The following is a 24,642-nucleotide window of genomic DNA, read 5'->3' as shown; positions in this document are numbered from 1 at the left end:
TTTCCCCTAAACTGCCACGATGCCATTTTAGGTCGATACATTTCGAATCAGAAATCTGTCCATTGAGTTCGTTGTGAGCGGGGGATGTGTCTGTTTATGGTGCCGTCCTCTCCTAAATGCTCAGTACAGTGCTCTGCACACAGAAAGCGCCCAGTGAATGCGACTGAATGAATTCATTCATTCAATAGTATTTATTGAGCGCTTACTATGTGCAGATGAATGAATATGCTGCTTAGGATTTTGAGCTTCCTCTCGTCTACCATGAATGCGGAAGCATAAATGCAGACCCGTACAAACAATCTGCCCGGAGGCCCATGCCCCTTCGCTCCCTGAACGTGTGTCCCCGAAAGTGTACTCATAACGAAAGTGATACTAATAATAACGACAGTAATGGTATTTAAGCGCTTACTGTGTCACGGTTCTAAACACTGGGGGTAGATACAGGCTAGTCGGGTTGGAAAGAGTCCCCGTCCTTCGCGGGGCTCCCGGTCTTAATCCCCATTTTGTGGATGAGGTAATTGAGGCCCAGAGAAGTGAAGTGACTCGCTCGAGGTCCCACGGCAGACAAGTGGAGGAGCCGGGATTAGAACCCAGGTCCTTCTGACTCCCAGGCCCGTGGCTGCTTCCAGTGCCCCAGTAACTGTCTCCTTTAGCTTTATGAGATGCTGCCCTGAGGACAAAATTTCTTTACAATCATTTTGGCCTTTTTTTGTTTATTTTGTATTTTCATAGTATTGGTTCAGCGCTTCCTACGTGCCAAATATTGTAGTGAGCTCCGGAACAGAGGCACGTATATCAGGTAAGACAGGATCCATGTCCCACTCTGGGCTCCTAATCTTAACCCCCGTTTTACAGATGAGGGGACTGAGGCCCAGAGAAGTGACTGGCCCGAGGTCACACGGTCGACAAGAGTGGCGGAACCGGGCTTAGAACCCAGAGCCTCTCTAATGTCGGACTCCTTTCAGAGCACGAAAATTACGCTTGGTCCACAGTATTTATTGGGCACCTCCGGTGTGCGGAGATCTGTGCTAAGCACTTGCCAATGCATCACTGCCAAGAACAATCAATCCTGTAGTTGAAGCTGACTCCTAAGTGGCGGTGGGCTGCACAGCTGGGAACTTAGAGTTCCTTCTGCTTTTTTTGAGGGTGCTCTAGTCGACTAACAATAATAATAATAATAATACTAGTAACTGTGGTATTTGTTAAGTGCTTACTATGTGCCAGGCACTGTACTAAGCGCTGGGGTGGATACAAGCAGATCGGGTTGGACACAGTCCCTGACCCGTGTCTCAATCCCCATTTTTACAGATGAGGCAACTGAGGCCCAGAGAATAATAATAATAATAATGATGGGATTTGTTAAGCGCTTATTATGTGCCAAGCACTCTTCTAAGCACTGGGGGGGGGGGGAATGCAAGGTGAACAGGTTGCCCCATGTAGGGCTCACAGTCTTAATCGCCATTTTACAGATTAGGTCACTGAGGACCAGAGGAGTGAAGTGACTTGCCCAAGGTCACACAGTAGACAGGTGGCAGAGCTGGGATTAGAACCCAGGGCCTTCTGACTCCCAGACCCGGAATTTATTGATTATGATATGCTGCTTCAACTGAAATAAGCTCACTGTGGGGAGCGAATGTGTCTGTTTACTGTTAGGCTGTACTCTCCCAAGAGCTCAGCACACAGGGAGTGCTCAAGAAGTAGGACCGAATGAAAATAACGTTCCAAGATGCCGAGCAATTCTGAAAGATTCTGAGACCCCCCCCCTCCATGAGGGTTTTTTTTAATGGCATTTGTCAAGCGCTTACTATGTGCCAGGCACTATACTAAGCACTGGGGGAGGTAGAAGGTAATCAGGTTGGACTCAGTCCCTGTCCCACATAATAATGTTGGTATTTGTTAAGCGCTTACTATGTGCACAGCACTGTTCTAAGCGCTGGGGTAGATACAGGGTCATCAGGTTGTCCCACGTGAGGCTCACAGACTCAATCCCCATTTTCCAGATGAGGTAACTGAGGCACAGAGAAGTGAAGCGACTTGCCCACAGTCACCCAGCTGACAGGTGGCAGAGCCGGGAGTCGAACCCATGACCTCTGACTCCGAAGCCCATGGGGTTCACACTCTTAATTCCCATTTTAGAGATGGGGTCTTTGAGGCCCAGAGAAGTGAAACGACCTGTCCGAGGTCACGCAGCAAACAAGTGGCAGAGCAGGAATTAGAACTGCTTAGAACAGTGCTTTGCACATAGTAAGCGCTTAACACATACCGTCATTATTATCCCTCTGATCCCCAGGCCTGTGCTCTAGCCACTAGGCCGTGCTCTCTCCCGTAAAACGCTATATGTGGGCACAAACATAACAAGCTCATGCAACTTGGAGCCTAATATAATAAAAAAAATTAAATCCACAGACAAAGGGCTTGTGGGGGGAAGGGGCTGCGATGCTTCCCCTATATCTGGGGTCTCCAAAGCTGAGGCGGGGGGGGGGTCGGTCGCGTTGGGAGACAGCAACAGAACCCAACCAACAGATATGCACTATTTTAGGGAGGAATTTCCTTCCTGATTGTAAAGTTGGCATCGGTAAATGTGTTAGAATTCATCTGATGAAACTCCTATGACCAGCCTTTACTTGAAAGGTAAAAAAAAAACACCCTGGAAAATCTAGCCAGAAAACGGCATCCAGAACGAGAACATCAGCGGGGCCCCTGAAAGAGCTCACCAGTGGCGGAAAGTCAATGCCACCTTCGAAATGGCCAACGTTATAATAATAATGATGATGGCATTTGTTAAGCGCTTACTATGTGCCGCGCACTGTTCTAAGCGCTGGGATAGATACGAGGTTATGAGGGTGTCCCACTTGGGGCTCACAGTCTTCATCCCCATTTTCCAGATGAGGGAACTGAGGCCCAGAGAAGTTGAGTCACCTGCCCAAAGTCACACAGGTAACAAGTGGCGGAGCGCAATCAGAACCCACAACCTCTGACTCCCAAACCCGGGCTTTTTCCGCTAAGCCACGCTACTTCTCTAACATTATCGGATTTAACTTATGCTTGGAGAGGATTTTTGGCCACGGCCAAGGCTGTGTGAATAGCACCATCATCGATGGTATTTACTGCGCGCTGACGGGGTGCAGAGCACTGTACCGAGCGCTTGTCGTAACGATGTACTTTCAGAGTAAAAACCTCGTCATTTCTGCCCTCGGGGAAACCCAAACCTCAGGCTTTTCCTTTTTAAACGGGGGGTCACCCTCGAGAAGACTCGACGCGCTTAGATGCCCGAGACATCCGGGGCCGGAAAGGAAGGTCAAAAGGCCTCCGACCTCTTGCCGGCGTCCTGCCTCTGGCCTGGAGCTGCTCCCTTCTCCCTTCACATCCCGCCGCCCACAGCTCTCCCCACCTGCAAATATTTCACGGGCTTCACCGGGCGAGGCAAGGTGGAAAATAAAAGAGACCGACCTTTTTAGAAAGGGAACAGTGAGGTGAATTTCAGGCTCAGTGTAGGTGTGGCGACGTGAAGAACGAAAAGAGAAATTTTCCACTGCTACGGTGAAAAATGATCCGAACCCGATCCCTCCTATTCTCCTCTGTGCAACATCTCAGGCTTTTTAATAGATTAGTGAATGAAAAAGTCATTCTTCACGACCTGTCGGAACGTCGATGGCGTTTCTGAATAATCCTTTTAATGATGCCGACGGTGATAATCGTAATAGTAATAGTATCTGTTAATCACTTACTGCGTCCCAACCGCTATTCTAAGAGCCAGGGTAGGAATCAGCTAATCAGGTCAGACACGGCCCCCGTCCCACGTGGGGCTCACAGTCTAAGGGGAAGAGAGAACAGGCATGGGACCCCCATTTTACCGATGAGGGAACTGAGGCACAGAGAAGTTGAGTGACACGCCCAAGGTCACACAGCTGACAAGCGGCAGTGCGATCTGACACCTGTACCCTTCACTGCAGGATAAAAGTGAACACCTCAGAGCACTTTCAAGAATAACTCGTGACAGGGTGCAGTGAAAACACCTACTTCCCACTTTCAAAAAAAAAAACCCCAAAAAATCACTAACAGTTTTCCAAATAAAATGCAAGGATGAAATCTAAATCAATAATAACGGTATCTGTAACGTGCTTATGTGCCAAGCACTGTTCTAAGCGCTGGCGTAGACGCAAGATAACCAGGTAGGACGCCGTCCCTGTCCCTCACAGGGCTCACGCTCTCGAGCCCCATTTGACAGATGAGGCAACTGAGGCCCGGCGAAGTGACTTGCCCAAGGTCACACAGCGGACACGTGGCAGAGCTGGCATTTAGAACCCGGGTCCTCCGACGCCCAGGCCCGGGCTCTAGCCACTAAACCACCCTGCACTTCCCAAGCCACGAAGGGCCGAGGGAAACAGCATTAGAGTTTTTTTTGTTTGAGTTTTTGCATTTGCTAATCCAGGAGAGAACCCCAAAGGTCGGGAGAGGGGAGCGAAGCTCAAGTCCTGTCACCTTTGAATGGTCCGGACACTTTTCGATGGATAATCTTTCTCTTTAAAGAAGTATACGAGTCCTCTGGACCAAAACCCACCTGGCCAACTGCCATCAGAAAATCTGCCTCTTTTTTTAATGATATTTGTTAATAATAATAGTGACGATGATGAGGAATAATGATGATATTCGTTAAGCGCTTACTACGTGCCAGGCACTTACTAAAAGCTGGGGAGGATACGAGCAAATCGGGTCGGGCACAGTCCCTGTGCCACGTGGGGCTCCGGGTCTCAATCCCCATTTGCTAGATGGGGTAACTGAGGCCCACAGAAGTGAAGGGACTTGCTCGAGGTCACACAGCAGACAAGTGGCGGAGCCGGGGTTCGAACCCACGACCGCCCGACTCCCGGGCCCGGGCTCTGGCCACGGCGCCGTGCTGCTTCTCTAAGCGCCCCGCTGAGTGCTCACTGTGCGTCGGACACCGTTCTGTGCGCCGGGGGAGGTGGAAATTAATCAGGCCGGACAGAGTCCCCGCCCCGCGCGGGGCTCCCGGCCGAAGCAGGAGGAAGAACGGGGATCCCCATTTTACGGCCGAGGAGACCGAGGCCCAGAGAAGGGGAAGGCCACAGGCCGGACGAGCGGCAGAGCCGGGACGAGAACCCGGGGCCTTCCGACTCCCAGGCCCGGGCTCTCTCCGCCGGGCCCCGCTGCCCGGTCACGCTTTTCCCTCGTGCCTGCGAGAGGGAAACGAGGGTACCTGTGTGAGACCGTTTGTGCAGCTCCAAATTGCTCGGGTGCTTGAAAGGTTTCCCGCACAACGGACAGGTGTACTGTCTCTGAGCGGCGAGGGCCGAGGCCCTCTCGCCGGGAAGGGCGGCGTCCTCGCCGTCCCCCGCGACTTCGGCCGAAGCCCGGTCGGAGCCCCCGGGACGCAGGGGGTCTTCGCCCCCTCCCTCTTCGGGGCCGCGGGTCCCGGCCTTCTCCGCGGCGTCCCGGCCGGCGGCCGGCGGCCCCCCGGCTCCGGCGGCCCCGTCCCCCGCTTCCGGCTGGGGTTCGGCCGACTTCTGGGCCCGCAGGAAATTCAGCTTCTTGAGGTGGACGGCCTTCTTCAGCCTCATCTGCCTGGAAGGCTGCGGCGCCGGCTCGCTGGGGCCCTGGGCCGGGAGGGCGGAGGGCGGGGGGTCGGGAGGTGCCGGCGCGGAGGCCGGGTGAGCGACGGGGCCGGGGGGCGTCTCCCCCGGAGGCAGCTCCGGGGAGGAGGAGGTATCGCCCAGAGCCGAGGGCTGTCGGGGGGCTCTCTGGGCGTCGGGCCGGGCGGCGTGTTTGTACGACTGCTTACTGTAAAAGTTCCGCAGCTTGTGGTGGTAGCTGGGCTGCCTGAAGAGCCGGTCGGGACCCCCGCCGTCCCCGCCCTCGGGGGCCTCTTTCAGAGCCCGAGCCGAGCCGCGGGGCGGCTGGCCGGACCCCGGGCCCGGGGGAGGCCGGTCTCCCGGCCCTCCGGCCGCCCGGGCGGCGGCGGGACAGTCCCGCGGCGGGCGAGGGCCGTGGCCGTCGCTCGCCACGCGACCGTCCTCCGCGGGCGGGGGGCCGGGGAGGCAGAAGGCGCCGCCGCGGGGCGCGCTGGGCGGCGGCTCCGAGGGGGCCGGTCGGACGAACGTGTGACACAGAGTCAGGACGTTCTGCACCTGGAGGCACTGCGCTATCTCCAGCACGGCCTGGACGTTGTCCTGGGTCAGGTCGAGGTGGGACGTGTACATGAAGTCCAGGATCTGCCCTATGCCGCCTACGTTTTTAATATCCAAGTGAAAGACATCATTCTTCTGGCCGGGAGAATTCTGAAATAGGGTCCTGATGAGAGAAACGAGATCGGTTTACCTAGTTGAAGCACTCGGGTGGATCGACGGATTTGGCTTTTTTCCCAAATCCACATAATAATAATAATAATGGTATTTTTCAGCGCTTACTATGTGTCAAGCACCGGTCTAGACACTGGGGTAGATATTAGTAATTATAGTATTTGTTAAGCGCTTACTGTGTGCCGGGGGTGGATACCAGCAAATCGGGTGGGACGCAGTCCCTCCCATGGGGCGCACGGTCTTAATCCCTGTTTTACAGATGGCGTAACTGAGGCCCAGAGAAATGAAGTGACTTGCCCGAGGTCCCGCAGCAGACAAATGTCTAGAGCCGGAATTAGAACTCAGGTCCTTCTGACTCCCAGGCCCATGCTTTGTCCACTGGGCCGTAAGATCAGGGTCACTAACGTTAAAAAGAGCAAGTGGTAAAAACCCTCCCATTTTTTCCAATAACGGGTATCTTGTCTTAAGACTGAAAGCTTGTTCATTCATCCATTCGATTATATTTATTGAGCAATTACTGTGTGCAGAGCACTGTACTACGCTCTTGGAAAGTACAATTTGGCAACAGATAGAGACAATCCCTACCCAACAACAGCCTCACAGTCTATTTGCTATGGGCAAGGAACATGTAGGCTAATTTAGCTGCACTGGACTCTCCCAAGCTCTTAATACATTGTTCTGCACATAGAAAATACTCAATAAATACCACTGATTAATACAATCCTCAATAAAAACGAGGTAGAAAATCGACGAAACTCCGCTACGCTGCACGTGCGAAGAACTGCAAACACCCCAGAGCATAAATCCACTGAGCTGGCACCTAAAAATGAGAATATTAAGAGCTACCTCAATGCTTCAAACTTCTCTCCAGGGTGCAAACGTGAAACTCAATCGTTATAGGGTAAAATCCACCAACATGTGCGGGTCGGCTAAATCTGACTCGATTTTTATTCACTGAAGACCGGCCCCGAACAACCGCTAAAATATAGCTCTCATTCATGGATCTTCTGGCTCTATTTCCCCCGCCCGATTGTACGCGATCGATCTATCGATCGGTCGTAATTACGGAGCGTTGACTGGGTGCAGGGCCCGGTACTAAGCACTTGGGAGAGAACAGCATAGCAATAGTAACAGACACGTTCCCTCCCCACAACGAGTTTCCAGTCTAGAGGGGCTTGTAAGCCCCTCGAAGGTACGAATCGGGTCTTTTATTTCTACTCCGTGTCTCCAGGCTCCCAGAGGTGCGCTGCATTCAGCGGGCGCTAAATAAATGACGACGATATTTGCTTTTACGGAATGAGACGCTTACAGGACAATCTGCACACTGTTCTCTGGCACGCTTAGAGACATTCCCGGTACAGAATTACGTTATTTGTAAACTAAGATATCTTCATAGGTACTGAAAGCACAATAACCTTCATGGAGATCTAAATTCAGGGCAGACAGATGTTTCCAAAAGGTTATTCAAAGGGTACAGGACTAAAATGCTTTAGTTGGTAAAGGAAAAAAAAAACCCCAAAAAACAATAGCAGCGTGGCTCAGTGGAAAGAGCCCGCTTGGGAGTCAGAGGTCATGGGTTCGAAGCCCGGCTCTGCCCCTTGTCAGCTGTGTGACTGTGGGCAAGTCACCTCACTTCTCTGTGCCTCAGTTACCCCATCTGTCAAATGGGGATTAACTGTGGGCCTCGCGTGGGACAACCTGATTACCCTGAATCTACCCCAGCGCTTAGAACAGTGCTCTGCACATAGTAAGCGCTTAACAAATACCAACATTATTATTACATCTCCTCCCTGAGCACTTTAAAACTTGCTTCATGAAAGAAACTATATGATTATCTCTTTGGAAAGGTGAATGCCCTTGAAAAATAAGGGAGGGATTCAACACAATCCTCTTAAACTTGTCCTTAATCCACAGCAGGGCCAACGTATGCTCAACATGGATAGACTCTCTTTTTTTTTTTTAAATGGTATCTGTTTCATGCTTACTATGTGTCAAGCACTGTACTAAACGCTGGGATAGTTAGAAGCTAATCCGGTTGGACCCAATCCCTGTCCCAAGTGGGGCTCACAGTCTCAATCCCCATTGACAGATGAGGTAATGGAGGCCCAGAGAAGTGAAGTGACTTGCCCAAGGTCACAGAGCAGACAAGTGGTGGGAGCCAGGACTGGAACCCAGGTCCTCTGCCTTCCGGGCCTGTGTTCTATCCACTAGGCCACACTGCGTCACACACTTCCGCTCCGGCTCTGGGCGAACCAGGCTAAAATGACAGCACGCAAGAAATGCTTCCGTTTTCCGTTCTGTCCGTCTCCAAAGAATATGAAACAGCACGTGGCAAACCCAAACTGCTCTTCATGCCGAGCACTCTGTTTCATTACAAACTTGAAATACACTTGAAAGAAACTTTAGAAATAAAAAATTCCCCTCATGCCAAGATTACCACCTACCAGGACATTTCTCCCTTAGCCGGACGACTTAAGCTGTTAAGCTCGTCGTGGGCGGGGAACGTGTCTACTGACTCTGTTACTCATTCGTTCGTTCAATAGTATTTATTGAGCGCTTACTATGTGCAGAGCACTGTACTAAGCTCTTGGAATGTACTTTATTGCTATTGTTCTTGTCTGTCCGTCTCCCCCGATTAGACCGTAGGCCCGTCAAAGGGCAGGGACCGTCTCTATCTGTTACCGATCTGTCCATTCCAAGCGCTTAGTCCAGTGCCCTGCACATAGTAAGCGCTCAATAAATACTACTGAATGAACAAATAGGTAACAGATAGAGACAGTCCCTGCCCTCTGACGGGCTAACAGTCTAATCGGGGGAGACAGATAAAAACAACAGCAATAAATAGAATCAAGATAGCAATAAATCAAGAGCTTAGTACAGTGCTCTGCACACGGCTAGTGCTCAGTAAACGAGATTGATTTTTCACCCGCTCAGTCATGTACTAGAAGAGTCAAACACCTGGGTAAAAAGAACCAAAAAAAGAAAACACCTCGGATGGAATCTCAGACGAGGAAAGTGCTATCTGGGCCGTTGACCCTTTTTTAAGACGTCGGAGAGACTGGATCTTTCCCTTTTTTTTTGGTTTACGGTACTTGTTGAGCGTTTATTCTGCGCCAGGCCCCGTACTGAGCGCGGGGGTGGATACGAGCTAATCAGGTTGGACACGGTTCCCGCCCTACACGGAGCTCACGGTCTTAATTCCTATTTTACAGATGAGGGAACCGAGGCCCAGAGAAGTGACGTGACTTGCCCAAGGTCACGCGGCTGCCGAGCGGCAGAGCCGGGAGAAGAGCGGGGAGGCGGGGGAGCCTACCTGAAGTAGTGGCTGAAGGCAGCGAGGACGTTTTTGTGGGCTTTAAAGCAGACGCCCTTGACCACCAGCATGCAGTCGCAGAGAAGGCCTTGGATCCGCTGCTCGTGCAGCTGCTGCAGGAGGTGACAGCTGTGGCTCGCCACGGTGTCCATGCTCGCAGACGCTCACATCGCCTGGCGGAACAGCAAAAACACACAACTCCGCCTCCCAGGTGCCATTTCTACACTTTACAAAACAAGTCAAAAATACGCTCCCATTAGGGAGGCGGCCCGGCCCAGAGGAAAGAGCTGGGTTCTAGTCCCGGCTCTGCCGCTGGTCGGCTGGGGGACCTCGGACAAGTCGTTCACCCTTTCTTTTAAATGGCAGGCGTCAGGCAGTCGTATTTATCGAGCGCTGACTGTGTGCGGGGCACTGCACTAAGTGATCGCTATAACGGTGTAACAGATCAATGGTATCGGTTAAGCGCTCACTGTGTGCCAGACACCGTACTAAGCGCCGGGGTAGATATAAATTTGGACACAGTCTACGTCCCACATGGGGCTCGCGGTCTCAATCCCCATTTTACAGACGAGGGAACTGAGGCCCAGAGAAGTTAAATGGCTTGACCAAGGTCTCACGGCAGGCGAGTGCCAGGGTCGAAACTAGAACTCAGGTCCTCTGACTCCCGGGCCCATGGACCTTCCACTAGGCCGCGCAGCTTCCCGGCTACGAATACCATCCCGGCCCGGAACGGAGTCCACCCTAAATTTCCCAGATCGTCACTTCCCCCTTGGCCTTCGGGCCATCGGGCAAATCCGAACGAAAGCCTGGGTCGTTTGCCCATCTTCCTCCCGAAACGGAGCGGATCTGCCGCCTGGGCAGAGAGAACGTGGCCAAAATTTCCTTCTCCTCCAACTCCTCACTTTAACTTCCCGGCTTAAGCGTCTTCAGTGGTAAAAACGAACACAAAACAGATCGGAAGCCCTATGTAGGGCAGAGACTGTGCCCCGTCTCATCGCCTTCTACCTACCTCGTGGCTCAGTGGAAAGAGCCCGGGCTTGGGAGTCAGAGGACATGGGTTGGAATCCCGGCTCTGCCACTTGTCGGCTGTGTGACTGTGGGCAAGTCACTTAACTGCTCGGTGCCTCAGTTTCCTCATCTGGAAAATGGGGATTAAGACTGTGAGCCTCACGTGGGATGAGCAGTGTGGCTCAGTGAAAAGAGCCCGGGCTTGGGAGTTAGAGGTCATGGGTTCGACTCCCGGCTCTGCCGCTTGTCAGCTGTGTGACTGTGGGCGAGTCACTTCACTTCCCTGGGCCTCAGTTACCGCATCTGTAAAATGGGGATTAACTGTGAGCCTCACGTGGGACAACCCGATTACCCTGTATCTACCCCGGCGCTTAGAACCGTGCTCTGCACATAGTAAGCGTTTAACAAATACCAACATTATTATAATCTGATTGCCCTCTATCTACCCCAGCGCTTAGAACAGCGTTCGGCACATAGTAAGGGCTTAACAAACACCAACATCATCATTATTATTATCATCACCTCAGGGCTTGGCAAAGACCGAGCGCTTAATAAATGTCACAGTTGTTACGGTGGGAGTCGGTGAACCGAAATATTCCACCACCTAACTTTCAAGTCTTTAAAAATGCTAAAATTGGTAGAAGCAGAGGGGATGTTTCTTTTCGCAAGCCCGGATCTGAAAATCTTGCAGGGCAAGTCAGTTCCATTTACTCCCTTTCCTCCTCCTCTTCTTCATCCACCGCCTCCTCCTCCACTGCGGCACCCGCTAAAACCATTTCATGAGCACCTACCTGGACGGTTAGCTGTGTCGAGTGGCGGGCCCCGATAATAACGGTAATAATAAGGTTGGTATTTGTTAAGCGCTTACTATGTGCCGAGCTCTAAGCGCTGGGGTAGACACAGGCGAATCGGGTTGTCCCACGTGGGGCTCACAGTCTTAACCCCCATTTTACAGATGAGGTAACTGAGGCAGCGAGAAGTTAAGTGACTTGCCCAAGGCCCTCTAGAGTGGAAGCTCGCTGTGGGCAGGGAATGTGTCTGCTTATTGTTATACTGTACTCTCCCATGCGCTCAACAGAGTGCTCTGCCCAGGGTAAGTGCTCAACACATACGACTGACTGACAGAGGACAGGTACAAAACTGGAGTATCAAAACATTTCCACGATACATGAAACGGTTTGAAGAGAAACAACTGATTGAGCAATTGCAATCAGTCCATCAGAGGTACTTACTGAGTGCTTACTTACTGTGTGCTGAGCACTGCATTAGGTGTTTGGGAGGAAACAACCCCGGACAGTGAAGAGACATGATTCCTGCCCACCAGCGGCTTACGGTCTAGACGGGAGACAGTAAAATAAATCACTCAGAAGGAAAACGGGAGCGGATACGTTCACTCAATCGCTTACTGTGTGCAGAGCACTGTACTAAGCGCTTGGGAGAGTAAAACGGAACGATCGACAGATGCGTTTTCTGCTCACGATGAGCTCACAGTCTAGGCTACGTACACGCACGTGTACATGTCTACGTACACGCATAAAAGTGTCGCCAGACTGAAGGTAAGGTGTATGAGAAGTGGTTAAGGGGAATGGATCTAAGTCGGAGTGGGCAGGGACTGTGTCTGCTTACTGTTGCGGTGTACTCTCCCAAGCGCTTAGTACAGTGCTCTGCACACAGTAAGAGATCAATAAATACAACTGAGTGAATGAATGAATGAATGAATGAATAAAGCACGTAGGCAATGGACACATCTCAGAGGCTAGTTTTTCTGCCACAGGCTGCAAAAACATATTTTAGATTTTGGGTATTTTGAAATCGGCAATTAATCGAACAAGGGGACTAAATCACACTTACTGTGTCCTGAGCACTGTATTGAGTGTTCACGACAATACACTAGAGTTGATAGACACATTACCTGCCCACGAGAAGCACACCATCAGCCCAGTGATGATTGTAGACAGAATTCAGAGAGCAAACGTAACGATTAAAAAAAGGCAGAGCCCAATTTAAGAAGACGCACAGCAACAGAGGGCTTAACTATTCCTCCAGTCCGACGAGGAAGCGGGCCCCAAATATTGAAATTAAATTCACTTAGGGAAAGAGTGGATGTCTACGATTTTTACGTAAGCGCCAGACCGTCAGCTCGTTGTGGGCAGGGCACGTGTCTATCAACTCTGTCTTGTACTCTCCCAAGTGCTTAGTACAATGCTCTGCGCTCAACCTGGGGCTCACCGTCTTCATCCCCATTACCCAGATGAGGTCACTGAGGCCCAGAGGAGCGAAGGGGCTCGCCCCAAGTCACCCAGCTGACAAGCGGCTCATGTTGTCTTGTTTTTGTTACGGTGTCTTGTTTTTTTGTCCCTCTGTTTTGCTCTACCGTCTGTCTCCCCCGATTAGACTGGGAGCCGGTCACTGGGCAGGGATTGTCTCTTATCTGTTGCCGAATTGTGCATTCCAAGCACTTGGAAATAATAAAAATAATAATGTTGGTATTTGTTAAGTGCTTACTATGTGCAGAGCACTGTTCTAAGCGCTGGGGTAGATACAGGGTCGTCAGGTTGTCCCACGTGAGGCTCACCGTCTTCATCCCCATTTTACAGAGGAGGGAACTGAGGCACAGAGGAGTGAAGTGACTTGCCCAAGGTCACACAGCTGCCAAGTGACAGAGCCGGGATTCGAATCCATGACCTCTGACTCCCAAGCCCGGACTCCTTCCGCTGAGCCATGCTGCTCAGTGTTCCGCATATAGTAAGCGCTCAATAAATACTACTGAGTGAACAGATATGATTAAGTTGTTTGGTTTGGTGCGTTTGTTGGTAAGTATTTTTCTATCTCCCCTCTTCGAGTATAAGCTCTTTGTAGGCAGGGAATGGCTCTGGCTGGTTTGGTAATTTCCCAAGTATTTAGTACAGGCCACCGAGAGACCAGCACCCTCCCCCTCTGCATTCACACCTCCTCCAAGAAGTCCTCCCTGATTTTCCCCTCCTTTCTCCACCCTCTTCGGCTTACCCTGTGCGTCACCTATGCACCTCTTTCAGCTCTTTGATCTCTGCCCCGCTCCCCAGCCTCACCGTATTTATGTACAAATTATGGCCTAGAGGAAAGAGCCCGGGCCTGGGAGTCAGAAAGACCTGGGGTTAGAACTACTTGTCTGCTGGGTGACCTTGGGCAAGTCACTTCACTTCTCAGTGCCTCAGTTCCCTCACCTGCAAAACGGGGATTCAGACTGTGAGCTCCGTATGGCACAGGGACCGTGTCCAAACAGCATCTACCCCAGCGCTTACAAAAGTGACAGACACACAGTAAGTGCTTAACAAAACACTATCATTATTATTATAATATCCTTAGAGTCTGCCGTTGCCCTATCTGTAACTTATTTTAATATCTATCTCCCCGTCTAGACTGTAAATTCTTTGAGGACAGGGGTCGGGTCTACCAACTCTATTGTAGTCTATTCTCATTCATTCATTCATTGAATTGTATTTATGGAGCGCCTACTGTGTGCAGAGCACTGTACTAAGCGCTTGGAATGGACAATTCAGCAACAGACAGAGACTATCCCTGCCCGACAACGGGCTCACAGTCTAGAAGGGGGAGACAGACAAGAAAACAAGTAGACGGGCATCAATACCATCAGAATAGATAAATAGAATCATAGAGAAAAACACATCATAAATAGCGCCGTTACTCTTCGGGACTCCCAGGATCCTGCTGTGCATACTGTAGGTGCTCAATAAATATCCTCGATGCTACCAAATGGGAGAGTGCCTGTTAGCGGTAGAGAATGGGTCCATTTATTGTTATACTGTACTCTCCCAAATGCTTAGTAATCGCCCAATAAATATGAACGAATGAGTAGGGACCCTCTCTCTCCCTGGCTTTCCCTTCAGCCTGTGCCGTCTACACCCACCATCTCAAATTCCTCTCCTCCAGTTCTCTCCTTGACGCCCTCCAATCTGGCTTCCATCCACAGAAACCGCCCTCTCCAAGGTCACCAGTCATCTCTCTCTCACCAAACCCAACGTCCTCTACTCCATCCTGATCCTCCTCGACCTCCCAGCTGCCTTCGACCCTGCGGACCACCCCCTTCTCCTGAAAAGGTTATCCAACCTCGGCTTCACTGGCCCTGTCCTCTCACCTCTCTGGCCGTTCATTCTCGGTCTCCCTGGCCCTATCCTCGACTCGTCTCTCATTCGACCCACGCGTTCAAGCCATCGCTAAATCCTGTCGGTTCCACCTCCGCGGCATCGCTAAAATCCTCCCTTTCTTTCCTCTCCATCCAAACTGCCTCCACATTAACAGTCACTTTTCCTCTCTCGCCTTGATTACTGTATCAGCCTCCTGACCAACCACCCAGACTCCTGCCATCCTGGATTCAGAATTTATTAGGCCTTCCCAGACTGAGTCCTCCTTTCCCTCGGCTCCTCCTCCCCTCCCCATTCCTTCCTCTCCCGCCCTCTGCTCTTCCCCCTTCCCCTCGGCACTGTGCCTATTTGCACAGATTATTGATTACCCTATTTATTTTGTTAATGATGCATATATCTCCATGCTTCTATTTATCTTGATGACGCTGTTTTGTTTTGTTCTGTTTTGTTATCTGTCTCTCCCGTTTAGACTGTGAGCCCCTCACTGGGCAGGGACTGTCTCTATCTGCTGCCAGAATTGTACATTCCAAGCGCTTAGTACAGTGCTCTGCACACAGTAAGCGCTCAGTAAATACTACTGAATGAATGAATTAATTAATTAATGTATCAGAAATACTAGGATTTAGCAGTGAAGTTCGGCAAGCGACGTATCTATACTTTATTTGGTTTGTGTGTAGCCCTTTTAGCAAAGTAACTGAATTTTCACCAATGCTTTTCTCCTTATACAAATCATTTTATAAAAAAAGGTTCAACACATGTTTCCCCACTCCTCAAGAAGCTCCAGTGGTTGCCCATCCAACAGAATGGTTGTTTGACGGTTGTTTAGTACAGTGCTCTGCACACAGCAAGCATTCAATAAATACCAATGATTTTTTTTCTGGGTGATTTTTTTTAAGCCCCTCTACCCTTTGATTATCTCACTCAGGATTGAAGATCATTTCCCCCAGTTTTACCTGCCCTTTTCCTATTACCGAATGGGAGGGATCCGACATTTCCCGGCTGTCAGGAATTCCGGAAGACATCCAAATCCGAGCCCCATTTCCGCGTTTCAATCTTCAGGTGAAGCCACCCCTTGCTCCGCCTCATCGCTCAGCAGAGTCTAGGCTTCATCGAGGGGCGCCAGTTATTACCGCAGGACGGCGTTGGAGAGATCATTTCGCGTCGACATTCTTTGGGGGGAAAAAAACAAAACAAAAAGATTCCGGCATTTAGGACTTGGCAAATGTTGAATAAATGTCCTCACAAAAAAAGTACGTTTGTGTTCTACTCGATCTGTATTTAAAAACAGGTGCTAGGCTGTCAAACTTTTTGCCATAAATGTTTCACCTGCCCTTCCCTCATTCATTCACTAGTATTTACTGAGCGCTTACTACGTGCAGAGCACCGTACTAAGCGCTTGGAATGGACAATTCGGTAACAGATAGGGACAATCGCTGCCCATTGATGGGTTTACAGGCTAATAATAGACACAGATAGCCACCAGCCTGGTTCAAACACTCACCCAAACCCCCGCCTCCCCGTCCTCCCTCTCGCCGATGTCCCGGCCTTGATTCCGAACTCCAGCCTGGATCACCTTCCTGAAACCTCTCTCCATTCTCCCCCAATCCCAGGACCGTCCACCTCCTTTCAACACCGATCGACGGGTCCGTGTGGCCCAGTGGGTGGAGCATGGGCCCGGGAGTCAGAAGGACCTGGGTTCTAATCCCAGCTGCTGCGTGACCCTGGGGCAAGTCGCTTCACTTCTCGGGGGCCTCAGTTCCCTCATCTGTAAAATGGGGATGAAGCCTGTAAGCCCTATGTGGGACAGGGATTATGTCCAACCTGATTATTAATAATAATCATAATGTTGGTATTTGTTAAGCGCTTACTATGTGCAGAGCACTGTTCTAAGCGCTGGGGGAGATACAAGGTACTCAGGTTGTCCCACGTGAGGCTCACAGTCTTCATCCCCATTTTACAGCTGAGGTAACTGAGGCACAGAGAAGCGAAGTGACTTGCCCACAGTCGCACAGCTGACGGGAGGCAGAGACAGAATTCGAACCCATGACCTCTGACGCCCAAGCCCGGGCTCTTTCCACTGAGCCACGCTGCTTCTGTACCTACTCTCAGGTAGATTACCCGGTATCCACCTCAGCGCTTAGAACGGTGCCCAACACATAGTCAGCGCTTAAGAAATACTGCAGCTATTATTATTATAATTCATTCATTCATTCATTCGGATTTATTGAGCATTTACTGTGCGCAAAGCACTGTACTAAGCACTTGGGCGAGTACGCTATAACACAGACACAATCCTGCCCACAACGAGATCGAGATTTTTGGAAACGTAGCTTGGCCTAGTGGAAAGAGCAGGGGCCTGGGAGCCAGAGGACCTGGGTTCCAATTCCAGCTCTGCCATCTGCCTGCTGGGTGACCTGGGGCAGGGGTCACTTAACTCCTCTCTACCTCAGTTTCCTCAGGTGGAAAATGGGGATTCAACACGTGTCCTTCCTCCCGAATTGTCCAGTGTGGGCCAAGGACTGCGCCTGACCTGACTATCCTCTATCTACCCCCAACGCTTAATTCAGCGCTTGGCACACAGGAAGGGCTTAATAAAGGCCGTGATTACTATTCACTCATTCGACAGTATTTATTGAGCGCTTGCTATGTGCAGAGCACTGTACTAAGCGCTTGGAATGGACAATTCGGCAACAGATAGAGACCATCCTTGCCCGTTGACGGGCTCACGGGATTATTGAGAGCTTACCGTGTGCAGAGCCCTGTTCTAAGCCCCGGGGAGAGTACAAACAGGACCTTACAGACTACGTCTGTAAGAGAAGCAGCGTGGCTCAGTGGAAAGAGCACGGGCCCTGGAATCAGGACTCATGAGTTCGAATCCCAGCTCTGCCACTTGTCGGCTGTGTGACTGTGGGCAAGTCACTTAACTTCTCTGTGCCTCAGTTCCCTCATCTGTAAAATGGGGATTAAGACTGTGAGCCCCACGTGGGACAACCTGCTTCCCCTATGTCTACCCAGCGCTTAGAACAGTGCTCGGCACATAGTAAGCGCTTAACAAATACCAACATTAACATTAACATTACGTCAAATCACAACTCCTTCCCCACGGTCTGGCTCCTCCGTTTCTCTTCATCGTACACACTGAACAACACTGTACAAGAGAAGCAGCGTGGCTGAGCGGCAAGAGCCCGGGCTGGGGAGTCCGAGGTCGTGGGTTCTAATCCCGGCTCTGCCACTTGTCGGCTGCGTGAGCTTGGGCAAGTCACTCCATTTCTCTGTGCCTCAGTGACCTCATCTGTCAAATGGGGATGGAGACTGCCAGCCCCACGTGGGACAACCTGATCACCCTCTATCTACCCCAGCGCTTAGAACGGTGCTGGGCACATAGCAAGCGCTTAACAGATACCGACATTATTATTATTATTCTATCACGGGCTCTTCCTCCACCGATTCCCCGGCTGGCACGCCTGGCTCCTCCCAAGTTCGTTTACTAACTGTACCTTGCTCTTCCCCTCCCTCGTTCCCGACCCCCCGCTCCCTCGGATCCCCGTCCCGGATATCCTCCCCCACCCGAAACCCATCAGACTTGGACCCTGTCCGCTCTCAAAACTCTCAGTAAAACCCCGCCTCCTCCGTCAAGCCTTCCCCGATGGATTCCTCGCCACCACCGGCCACTCTGGGCACTCCGTCGCCCGCATGTTCCAGCTGCCGCCGGATCCCGTCGGTTCCGCCTTCGGATCGCCGCTGCCACCCGCCCCCTCCCCTCCATCCGAAACGCCACCGTGTTCCCCCAGGCGCTGGTCCCACCCGGCCTCGGTTACGGCCCCAGCCTCCTCTCCGGCCTCCCCGCCTCCCGTCTCTCCCCACTCCGGTCCATACTTCACTCTGCTGACGGATCTGCAGAAACCGTCCAGGCCACGTCTCTCCACGGCTCCACAGTCTCCGGTGGCCTCCGCGTCGACCAGAAACTCCTCACCGTCAGCCCTCGCCCGCATCCTGCCTCGACGGTCCCCCCTCCTCGTGTCTGGCGGACCTCCCCGCCTTCACAGCCTTCCTGGAGGCACATCTCCTCCGAGAGGCCCTCCCAGACTAGGGCCTCGTTTCCTCTTCTCCCGCTCCCTTCGGCGTCGCCCTCGCACGTGGATTTGCTGGATTTTCCCCCTTTATTCACCCCGCCCGCAGCACTTATGTACATAGCCGTAACGTACGTCGGTCGATCGATCGTCTTTATCGAGCGCAGAGCACTGTACTAAGCACTTGTTCTTGCCTGTCCGTCTCCCCCGATCAGACCGTAAGCCCGTCGAAGGGCAGGGACCGTCTCTATCTGTTACCGATTTGTCCATTCCAAGCGCTCAGTACAGTGCTCTGCACATAGTAAGCGCTCAATAAATACGACTGAATGAATGAATACAATATAACAATAAACGGTGACAATCCCTGCCCTTAACGAGCGAGGGTCCAACGGTCGAGGCTTCCTCCGTGCGGATCGTGGTACTACGCAGACCGTCGAACTAGGCTCCCGCAGCCCCGATTAAGACCGTGAGCCCCACGTGGGACGGGGACTGTGTCCAACCCAGTTTTCTTGTATCCACCCCAGCGCTCAGCACAGTGCCTGGCACACAGTCAGCGCTGAACAACCACCGCGAACATTATTATTACTATTATTCAGGGTGCGGTCTGACCGCGTGCGAGTGAGGGATGGATCCTGCCGAGATCAGGCGCCAGAGAGGGAAAAAAAAAAAACAACGATGGCATTTGTTAAGCGCTTACTACGTGCCAAGCACCGTTCCAAGCACTGGGGGGGGGGTACAACGTGATCACGCTGTCCCACGTGAGGCTCACAGTCTTCATCCCCAATTTACAGATGAGGTAACTGAGGCACAGAGAAGTGACTTGCCCGAAGTCACACGGCTGGCAAGTGGCGGGGCCGGGATTCGAACCCATGACCTCTGACTCCCAAGCCCGGGCTTTTTCCACTGAGCCACGCTGCTTCCACGGCCGGGCTGCCGGCGCGGGCTGGGGTGGGCCCGGGCCGAGGCCGGGCCGGGGGGACGGAGGTGGGGAGGAGAGGGAAGGCAGCGACCCCCCTCCCCACCTCTCAGACCTAAAAGGCCCCTTGGAGAAGCCTGGCCTTTAATAATCATGTTGGTATCTGTTAAGCGCTTACTATGTGCCGAGCACTGTTCTAAGCGCCGGGGCAGATACGGGGTCATCGGGTCGTTCCCACGTGAGGCTCACGGTTAATCCCCATTTTCCAGATGAGGTCACTGAGGCCCAGAGAAGTGAAGTGACTCGCCCACAGTCACCCAGCTGACAAGTGGCAGAGCGGGGAGTCGAACCCACGACCCCTGACTCCGAAGCCCAGGCTCTTTCCACTGAGCCACGCTGCTTTAACCGCGGGGTCCCCAACCCTGACCTTGGGCAAGTCACTTCACTTTCCTCTGCCTCGGTCACCTCGTCTGTCAAAGGAGGACGGAGACGGTGAGCCCCCACGTGGGACACTGTGTCCGACCCGATTTGCCTGTATCCACCCCAGCGCTTAGTACAGTGCCTGGCACAGAGGTCAGCGCTTACCAAACACCACCATCATCATCACGTACCGCAGCGCTTAGGACAGTGGTTGGCACGTAGTAAGCGATTGGCAAATACCACAATTATTCTTATTATTTCGCCCTCTCCTCCCACCCCCCCGGGCCAAGAGGGCGGCCTGGACAATCCCTCGACCTCCAAGGGGCGGAGAGAAGTGTGGACCAAGGAGAAGCAGTGGGGCCTGACGGACAGCGCGGCGACTGGGAGTGGGGGAGACACCCAGATCCTAACCCCGGGGCTGCCGTTTACCCTCTCTGGGACCTCGGGCAAGTCCCCGAACGGCTCTCCGCCTCGGTTTCCTCCTCTAGAAAACGGGGATAAAATCACTCCCCCTTTTACGCCGACAGCCCCCCCCAGCACAGGGACAAAGTCCCCACTCTATCTCCGGACCGCAGACGCTAACACGGGGCTCCGCACACAGGAAGCGCTTAGTAGATACTCCTACTACATAGACTGTAAGCCCCGGGGGCAACGAGGACTGTGCTTGATCTCTTTGCTTTGTAATAATAATGATGATGTTAGTATTTGTTAAAAGCTTACTATGTGAGAAGCGTATATGGAGAAGCAGCGTGGCTCAGCGGAAAGAGCCCGGGCTCGGGAGTCGGAGGTCATGGGTTCGAATCCCAGCTCTGCCACTTGTCAGCTGGGGGACTGTGGACAGGTCACTTCACTTCCCTGGGCCTCAGTTCCCTCATCTGTAAAAGGGGGATCAACCGTGAGCCTCACGTGGGACAACCCGATGACCCCGTATCTACCCCAGCGCTTAGAACGGTGCTCAGAACGGTAAAAAAAAAATGCCAAAGGCAGGGGGGTTCAGTCTGCCCTGTGGAAAGAATGATTCTTCCAGAGTCGAAGAGTGGTTCAGTGGAAAGAGCCCGGGCTTTGGAGTCAGAGGATCTGGGTTCTAATCCCAGCTCTGCCGCTTGCCTGCTGGGTGACCTTGGACAAGCCACTTCACTTCTCTGGGCCTCAGTGACCTCATCTGTAAAATGGGGACGAAGACGGTGAGCCTCACGGGGGCCAACCCGATGACCCCGGATCTCCCCCAGCGCTCAGAACGGTGCTCCGCACGTAGTACGCGCTTAACAAATACCAACATTATTATGTGCCGAGCACCGTTCTAAGCGCTGGGGTAGAATCCTTAGCACAGTGCCCGACGCCGACCTGGGTTACCTCAAGGATCAGTTCTGGACCGCCTTCTATCCTCCATATAATAATAATGATAAAAACAATAATAATGATACTAGTAGCGACGCTGGCATTTAAGTATTCGCTATGTGCCACACACTCTGCCAAGTGCTGGGGTGGATCCAAGATAACCAGATCATTCAGAATGCCTGTCGCATGTGGGGCTTCAACTGCCAGCTAATTACAATATTAACGATGGTATTTGTTGAGCGCATAATAATAATGTCGGTATTTGTTAAGCGCTTACTACGTGCAGAGCACCGTTCTAAGCGCCGGGGGCGATCCGGGGGTCATCGGGTTGTCGCACGTGAGGCTCACCGTCTTCATCCCCATTTCCCAGATGAGGTCACTGAGGCCCAGAGAAGTGAAGTGACTTGCCCATGTGCCAAGGGCTGTTCTAAGCGCTGGGGTAGTTGCTGCTGGGGTAGCAGAGAAGCGGCGTGGCTCAGTGGGAAGAGCCCGGGCTTGGGAGTCAGAGGTCATGGGTTCGAATCCCGGCTCGGCCACTTGTCAGCTGGGTGACTGTGGGCAAGTCACGTCATTTCTCTGGGCCTCAGTTCCCTCATCTGTCAAATGGCGATGAAGATGGTGAGCCTCACGTGGAACAACCCGATGACCCCGTGTCTACCCCGGCGCTTAGAACAGTGCTCTGCACATAGTAAGCGCTTAACACAGACCAACATTATTATTAGTAGTTTCAAGGTGATCAGGTTGTCCCACGTGCGGCTCACAGACTTCGTCCCCATTTTACAGACGAGGTAACTGAGGCACCGAGAAGTGAAGTGACTTGCCCAGAGCCACCCAGCTGACCGGGGGCGGAGCCGGGATTAGAACCCACGACCTCTGACTCCCAAACCCGGGCTCTTCCCACTAAGCCACGCTGCTTCTCAACAATAACGATAACAATAGTAACGATATTGATTAAGCATTTACAGAGAAGCAGCAGGGCTCGGTGGAAAGAGCCCGGGCTGGGGAGTCAGAGGTCATGGGTTCTAATCCCGGCTCCGCCGTTTGTCAGCTGTGTGACCACGGCCAAGTCACTTCACTTCTCTGGGCCTCAGTGACCTCATCTGGAAAATGGGCCTGAAGACCGCGAGCCCCACGTGGGACAACCTGATTACTCTGTATCTACCCCAGCGCTTAGAACAGTGCTTGCCACATAGTAAGCGCTTAACAAAGCTTATTACTATGTGGCAAGCACTGTTCTAAGCGCTGGGGTAGATACAAGTTCATCAAGTTGGACACAGTCCCCGTCCCACATGGGGCTCACACTCTAAAATCCCCACTTTACAGATGAGGTAACGGGCTCAGCGAAGTCAAGCGACTTGTCCAAGGTCACACAGCAGACATGGGGTGGGGCCGGGATTAGAACCCAGGTCCTTCTGACTCCCAGGCCCGTGTTCTACCCAATATACGCTCTGTGCCTCAGTTACCTCATCTGTAAAATGGGGATTAAGACTGTGAGCCTCAGGTGGGACAACCTGCTTACCCTGTATCTCCCCCAACGCTTAGAACAGTGCTCTGCACATAGGAAACGCTTAACAAATACCCACATAATGAGGAGAAGCAGCGTGGCTCAGTGGAAAGAGCACGGGCTTGGGAGTCGGAGGTCAGGGGTTCGACTCCCGGCTCTGCCACTTGTCGGCTGTGTGACTGTGGGCAGGTCGCTTCACTTCTCCGGGCCTCAGTTCCCTCATCTGTAAAATGGGGATGAAGACTGTGAGCCCCACGTGGGACAACCCGATGACCCTGTATCTCCCCCGGCGCTTAGAACAGTGCTCTGCACATAGTAAGCGCCTAATACCAATATTATTATTATTATTATTATTATTAATAGGCCACGTCCTTCCCGGCTAGAGCCATCTCTACAGGGTTGCTTCCAAAACCTACCTTCCGCCTTCAAGGCCTCGCAAGACCTCAGATTTAACCCATCCACAGTAGAGCGTCTCGCCTTCCCACCCAAATCCCGCCCTTCCCCCGGCTCTCCCATCACTGTAGACAACACCACCATCCTCCCCGTCTCACGAGCCCGGAACGGCGGAGTATCCTCAATTCACCTCTCTTACTCCACCCGTGCAGTCCGTCTGTCACCAAATCCCGTCGGTTCTACCTTCGTCTCTCCAAACCCCCCCCCTCCCCTCCATCCAAACTGACCTTGAGCCCGTCGAGGGGCAGGGATGGTCTCTCTCTGTTGCCGAATTGGATATTCTAAGCGCTTAGTACAGTCCCCTGCGCACAGGAAGGGCTCAAGAACTACGACCGAGCGAATGGATGAACTGTAGACTCCAAGCGCTTCGTCCAGTGCTCTGCCCGCAGTAAGGGCTCAGTCAGTGCAATCGAATGAATGAATGGATGGATGGACTGTAGACTCCAAGCGCTTCGTCCAGTGCTCTGCACACAGTAGGGGCTCAATAAATACGCCTGAACGAGTGAATGAATTGTACTTTCCAAGTGGTGAGTCCAGTGCTCTGCACAGAGTAAGGGTCAATCGCCATGACTGAATGAATGAATGGACAAATGAATGGATAGATGGTTGAATGAATGGGTGGATGGTTGAATGAATGGATGAATGAACGAATGAATAGATGGATGGAGGAATGGATGGATGGTCGAATGAACGAATGAACGATGGGATGAATGAATGTTTGAATGAATGAATGAATGGCTGGATGAGTGAATGAATGAATGTTTGAATGAACGAATGGAGGGACGAGTGAATGTCTGAATGAACGAATGGCTGGATGAGTGAATGTTTGAACGAATGGCTGGATGAGTGAATGTTTGAATGAACGAATGGAGGGACGAGTGAATGTCTGAATGAACGAATGGATGGAGGAGTGACTGAATGAACGAACGGCTGGACGAGTGAGCGTTTGAATGAACGACTGGCTGAGTGAGTGAATGAATGAAGGGATGGAGGGAGGGAGGGAGGGATGGATGAATGAGCGGCTGGGGGCCCCGGAGCGCCCGTCTCCTCGCCCTCCTCCCCTTCCTCCTCTTCCTCCTCCTCCTCCTCCTCCTCCTCACCTTCCTCCTCTTCCTCCTCCTCCTCCCGGTCCCGGTCCCGGTCCTGCCGGCGGGCGGGGCC

General features: G+C 52.3%; 1 protein-coding gene and 1 long non-coding RNA gene across 5 annotated transcripts in view; both read right to left on the bottom strand.

Moving 5' to 3' along the window:
* ZBTB49 (zinc finger and BTB domain containing 49) overlaps positions 1 to 10,680 on the bottom strand; it is a 28,425-nt gene extending 17,745 nt beyond the window's left edge. Inside the window, exons 1-3 of one of the 2 annotated variants that reach the window (XM_029062993.1) lie at positions 10,640 to 10,680; positions 9,631 to 9,855; positions 5,219 to 6,309 (exon numbers count right to left, since the gene is read on the bottom strand). In XM_029062993.1, coding sequence (XP_028918826.1) covers positions 5,219 to 6,309; positions 9,631 to 9,782 — 1,243 coding nt within the window. In that variant the 5' untranslated portion in view covers positions 9,783 to 9,855; positions 10,640 to 10,680. Of the gene's footprint in view, positions 1 to 5,218; positions 6,310 to 9,630; positions 9,964 to 10,639 lie in introns of those variants that run through there. The other variant, XM_039911940.1, reaches the window with a different exon arrangement.
* A 48-nt stretch (positions 10,681 to 10,728) lies between these two features.
* LOC120638352 lies at positions 10,729 to 24,616 on the bottom strand. 3 transcript variants are annotated; one of them, XR_005659972.1, is made up of 4 exons: positions 24,582 to 24,616; positions 15,752 to 15,949; positions 11,871 to 11,973; positions 10,729 to 10,768 (listed from the first exon to the last, which is right to left on the bottom strand). It is a non-coding gene; the product is annotated as an uncharacterized LOC120638352 (long non-coding RNA). The 3 variants fall into 3 exon arrangements; XR_005659973.1 differs by having other exon boundaries at positions 11,886 to 11,973; XR_005659971.1 differs by lacking the exon at positions 10,729 to 10,768 and having other exon boundaries at positions 11,713 to 11,973.
* Between the last annotated feature and the right edge of the window lie 26 nt (positions 24,617 to 24,642).

Source organism: Ornithorhynchus anatinus, chromosome 4, assembly GCF_004115215.2.
Source record: "Ornithorhynchus anatinus isolate Pmale09 chromosome 4, mOrnAna1.pri.v4, whole genome shotgun sequence".
Lineage (NCBI taxonomy): Eukaryota > Metazoa > Chordata > Mammalia > Monotremata > Ornithorhynchidae > Ornithorhynchus > Ornithorhynchus anatinus.
This window is presented reverse-complemented; position numbering and strand designations above follow the sequence as displayed.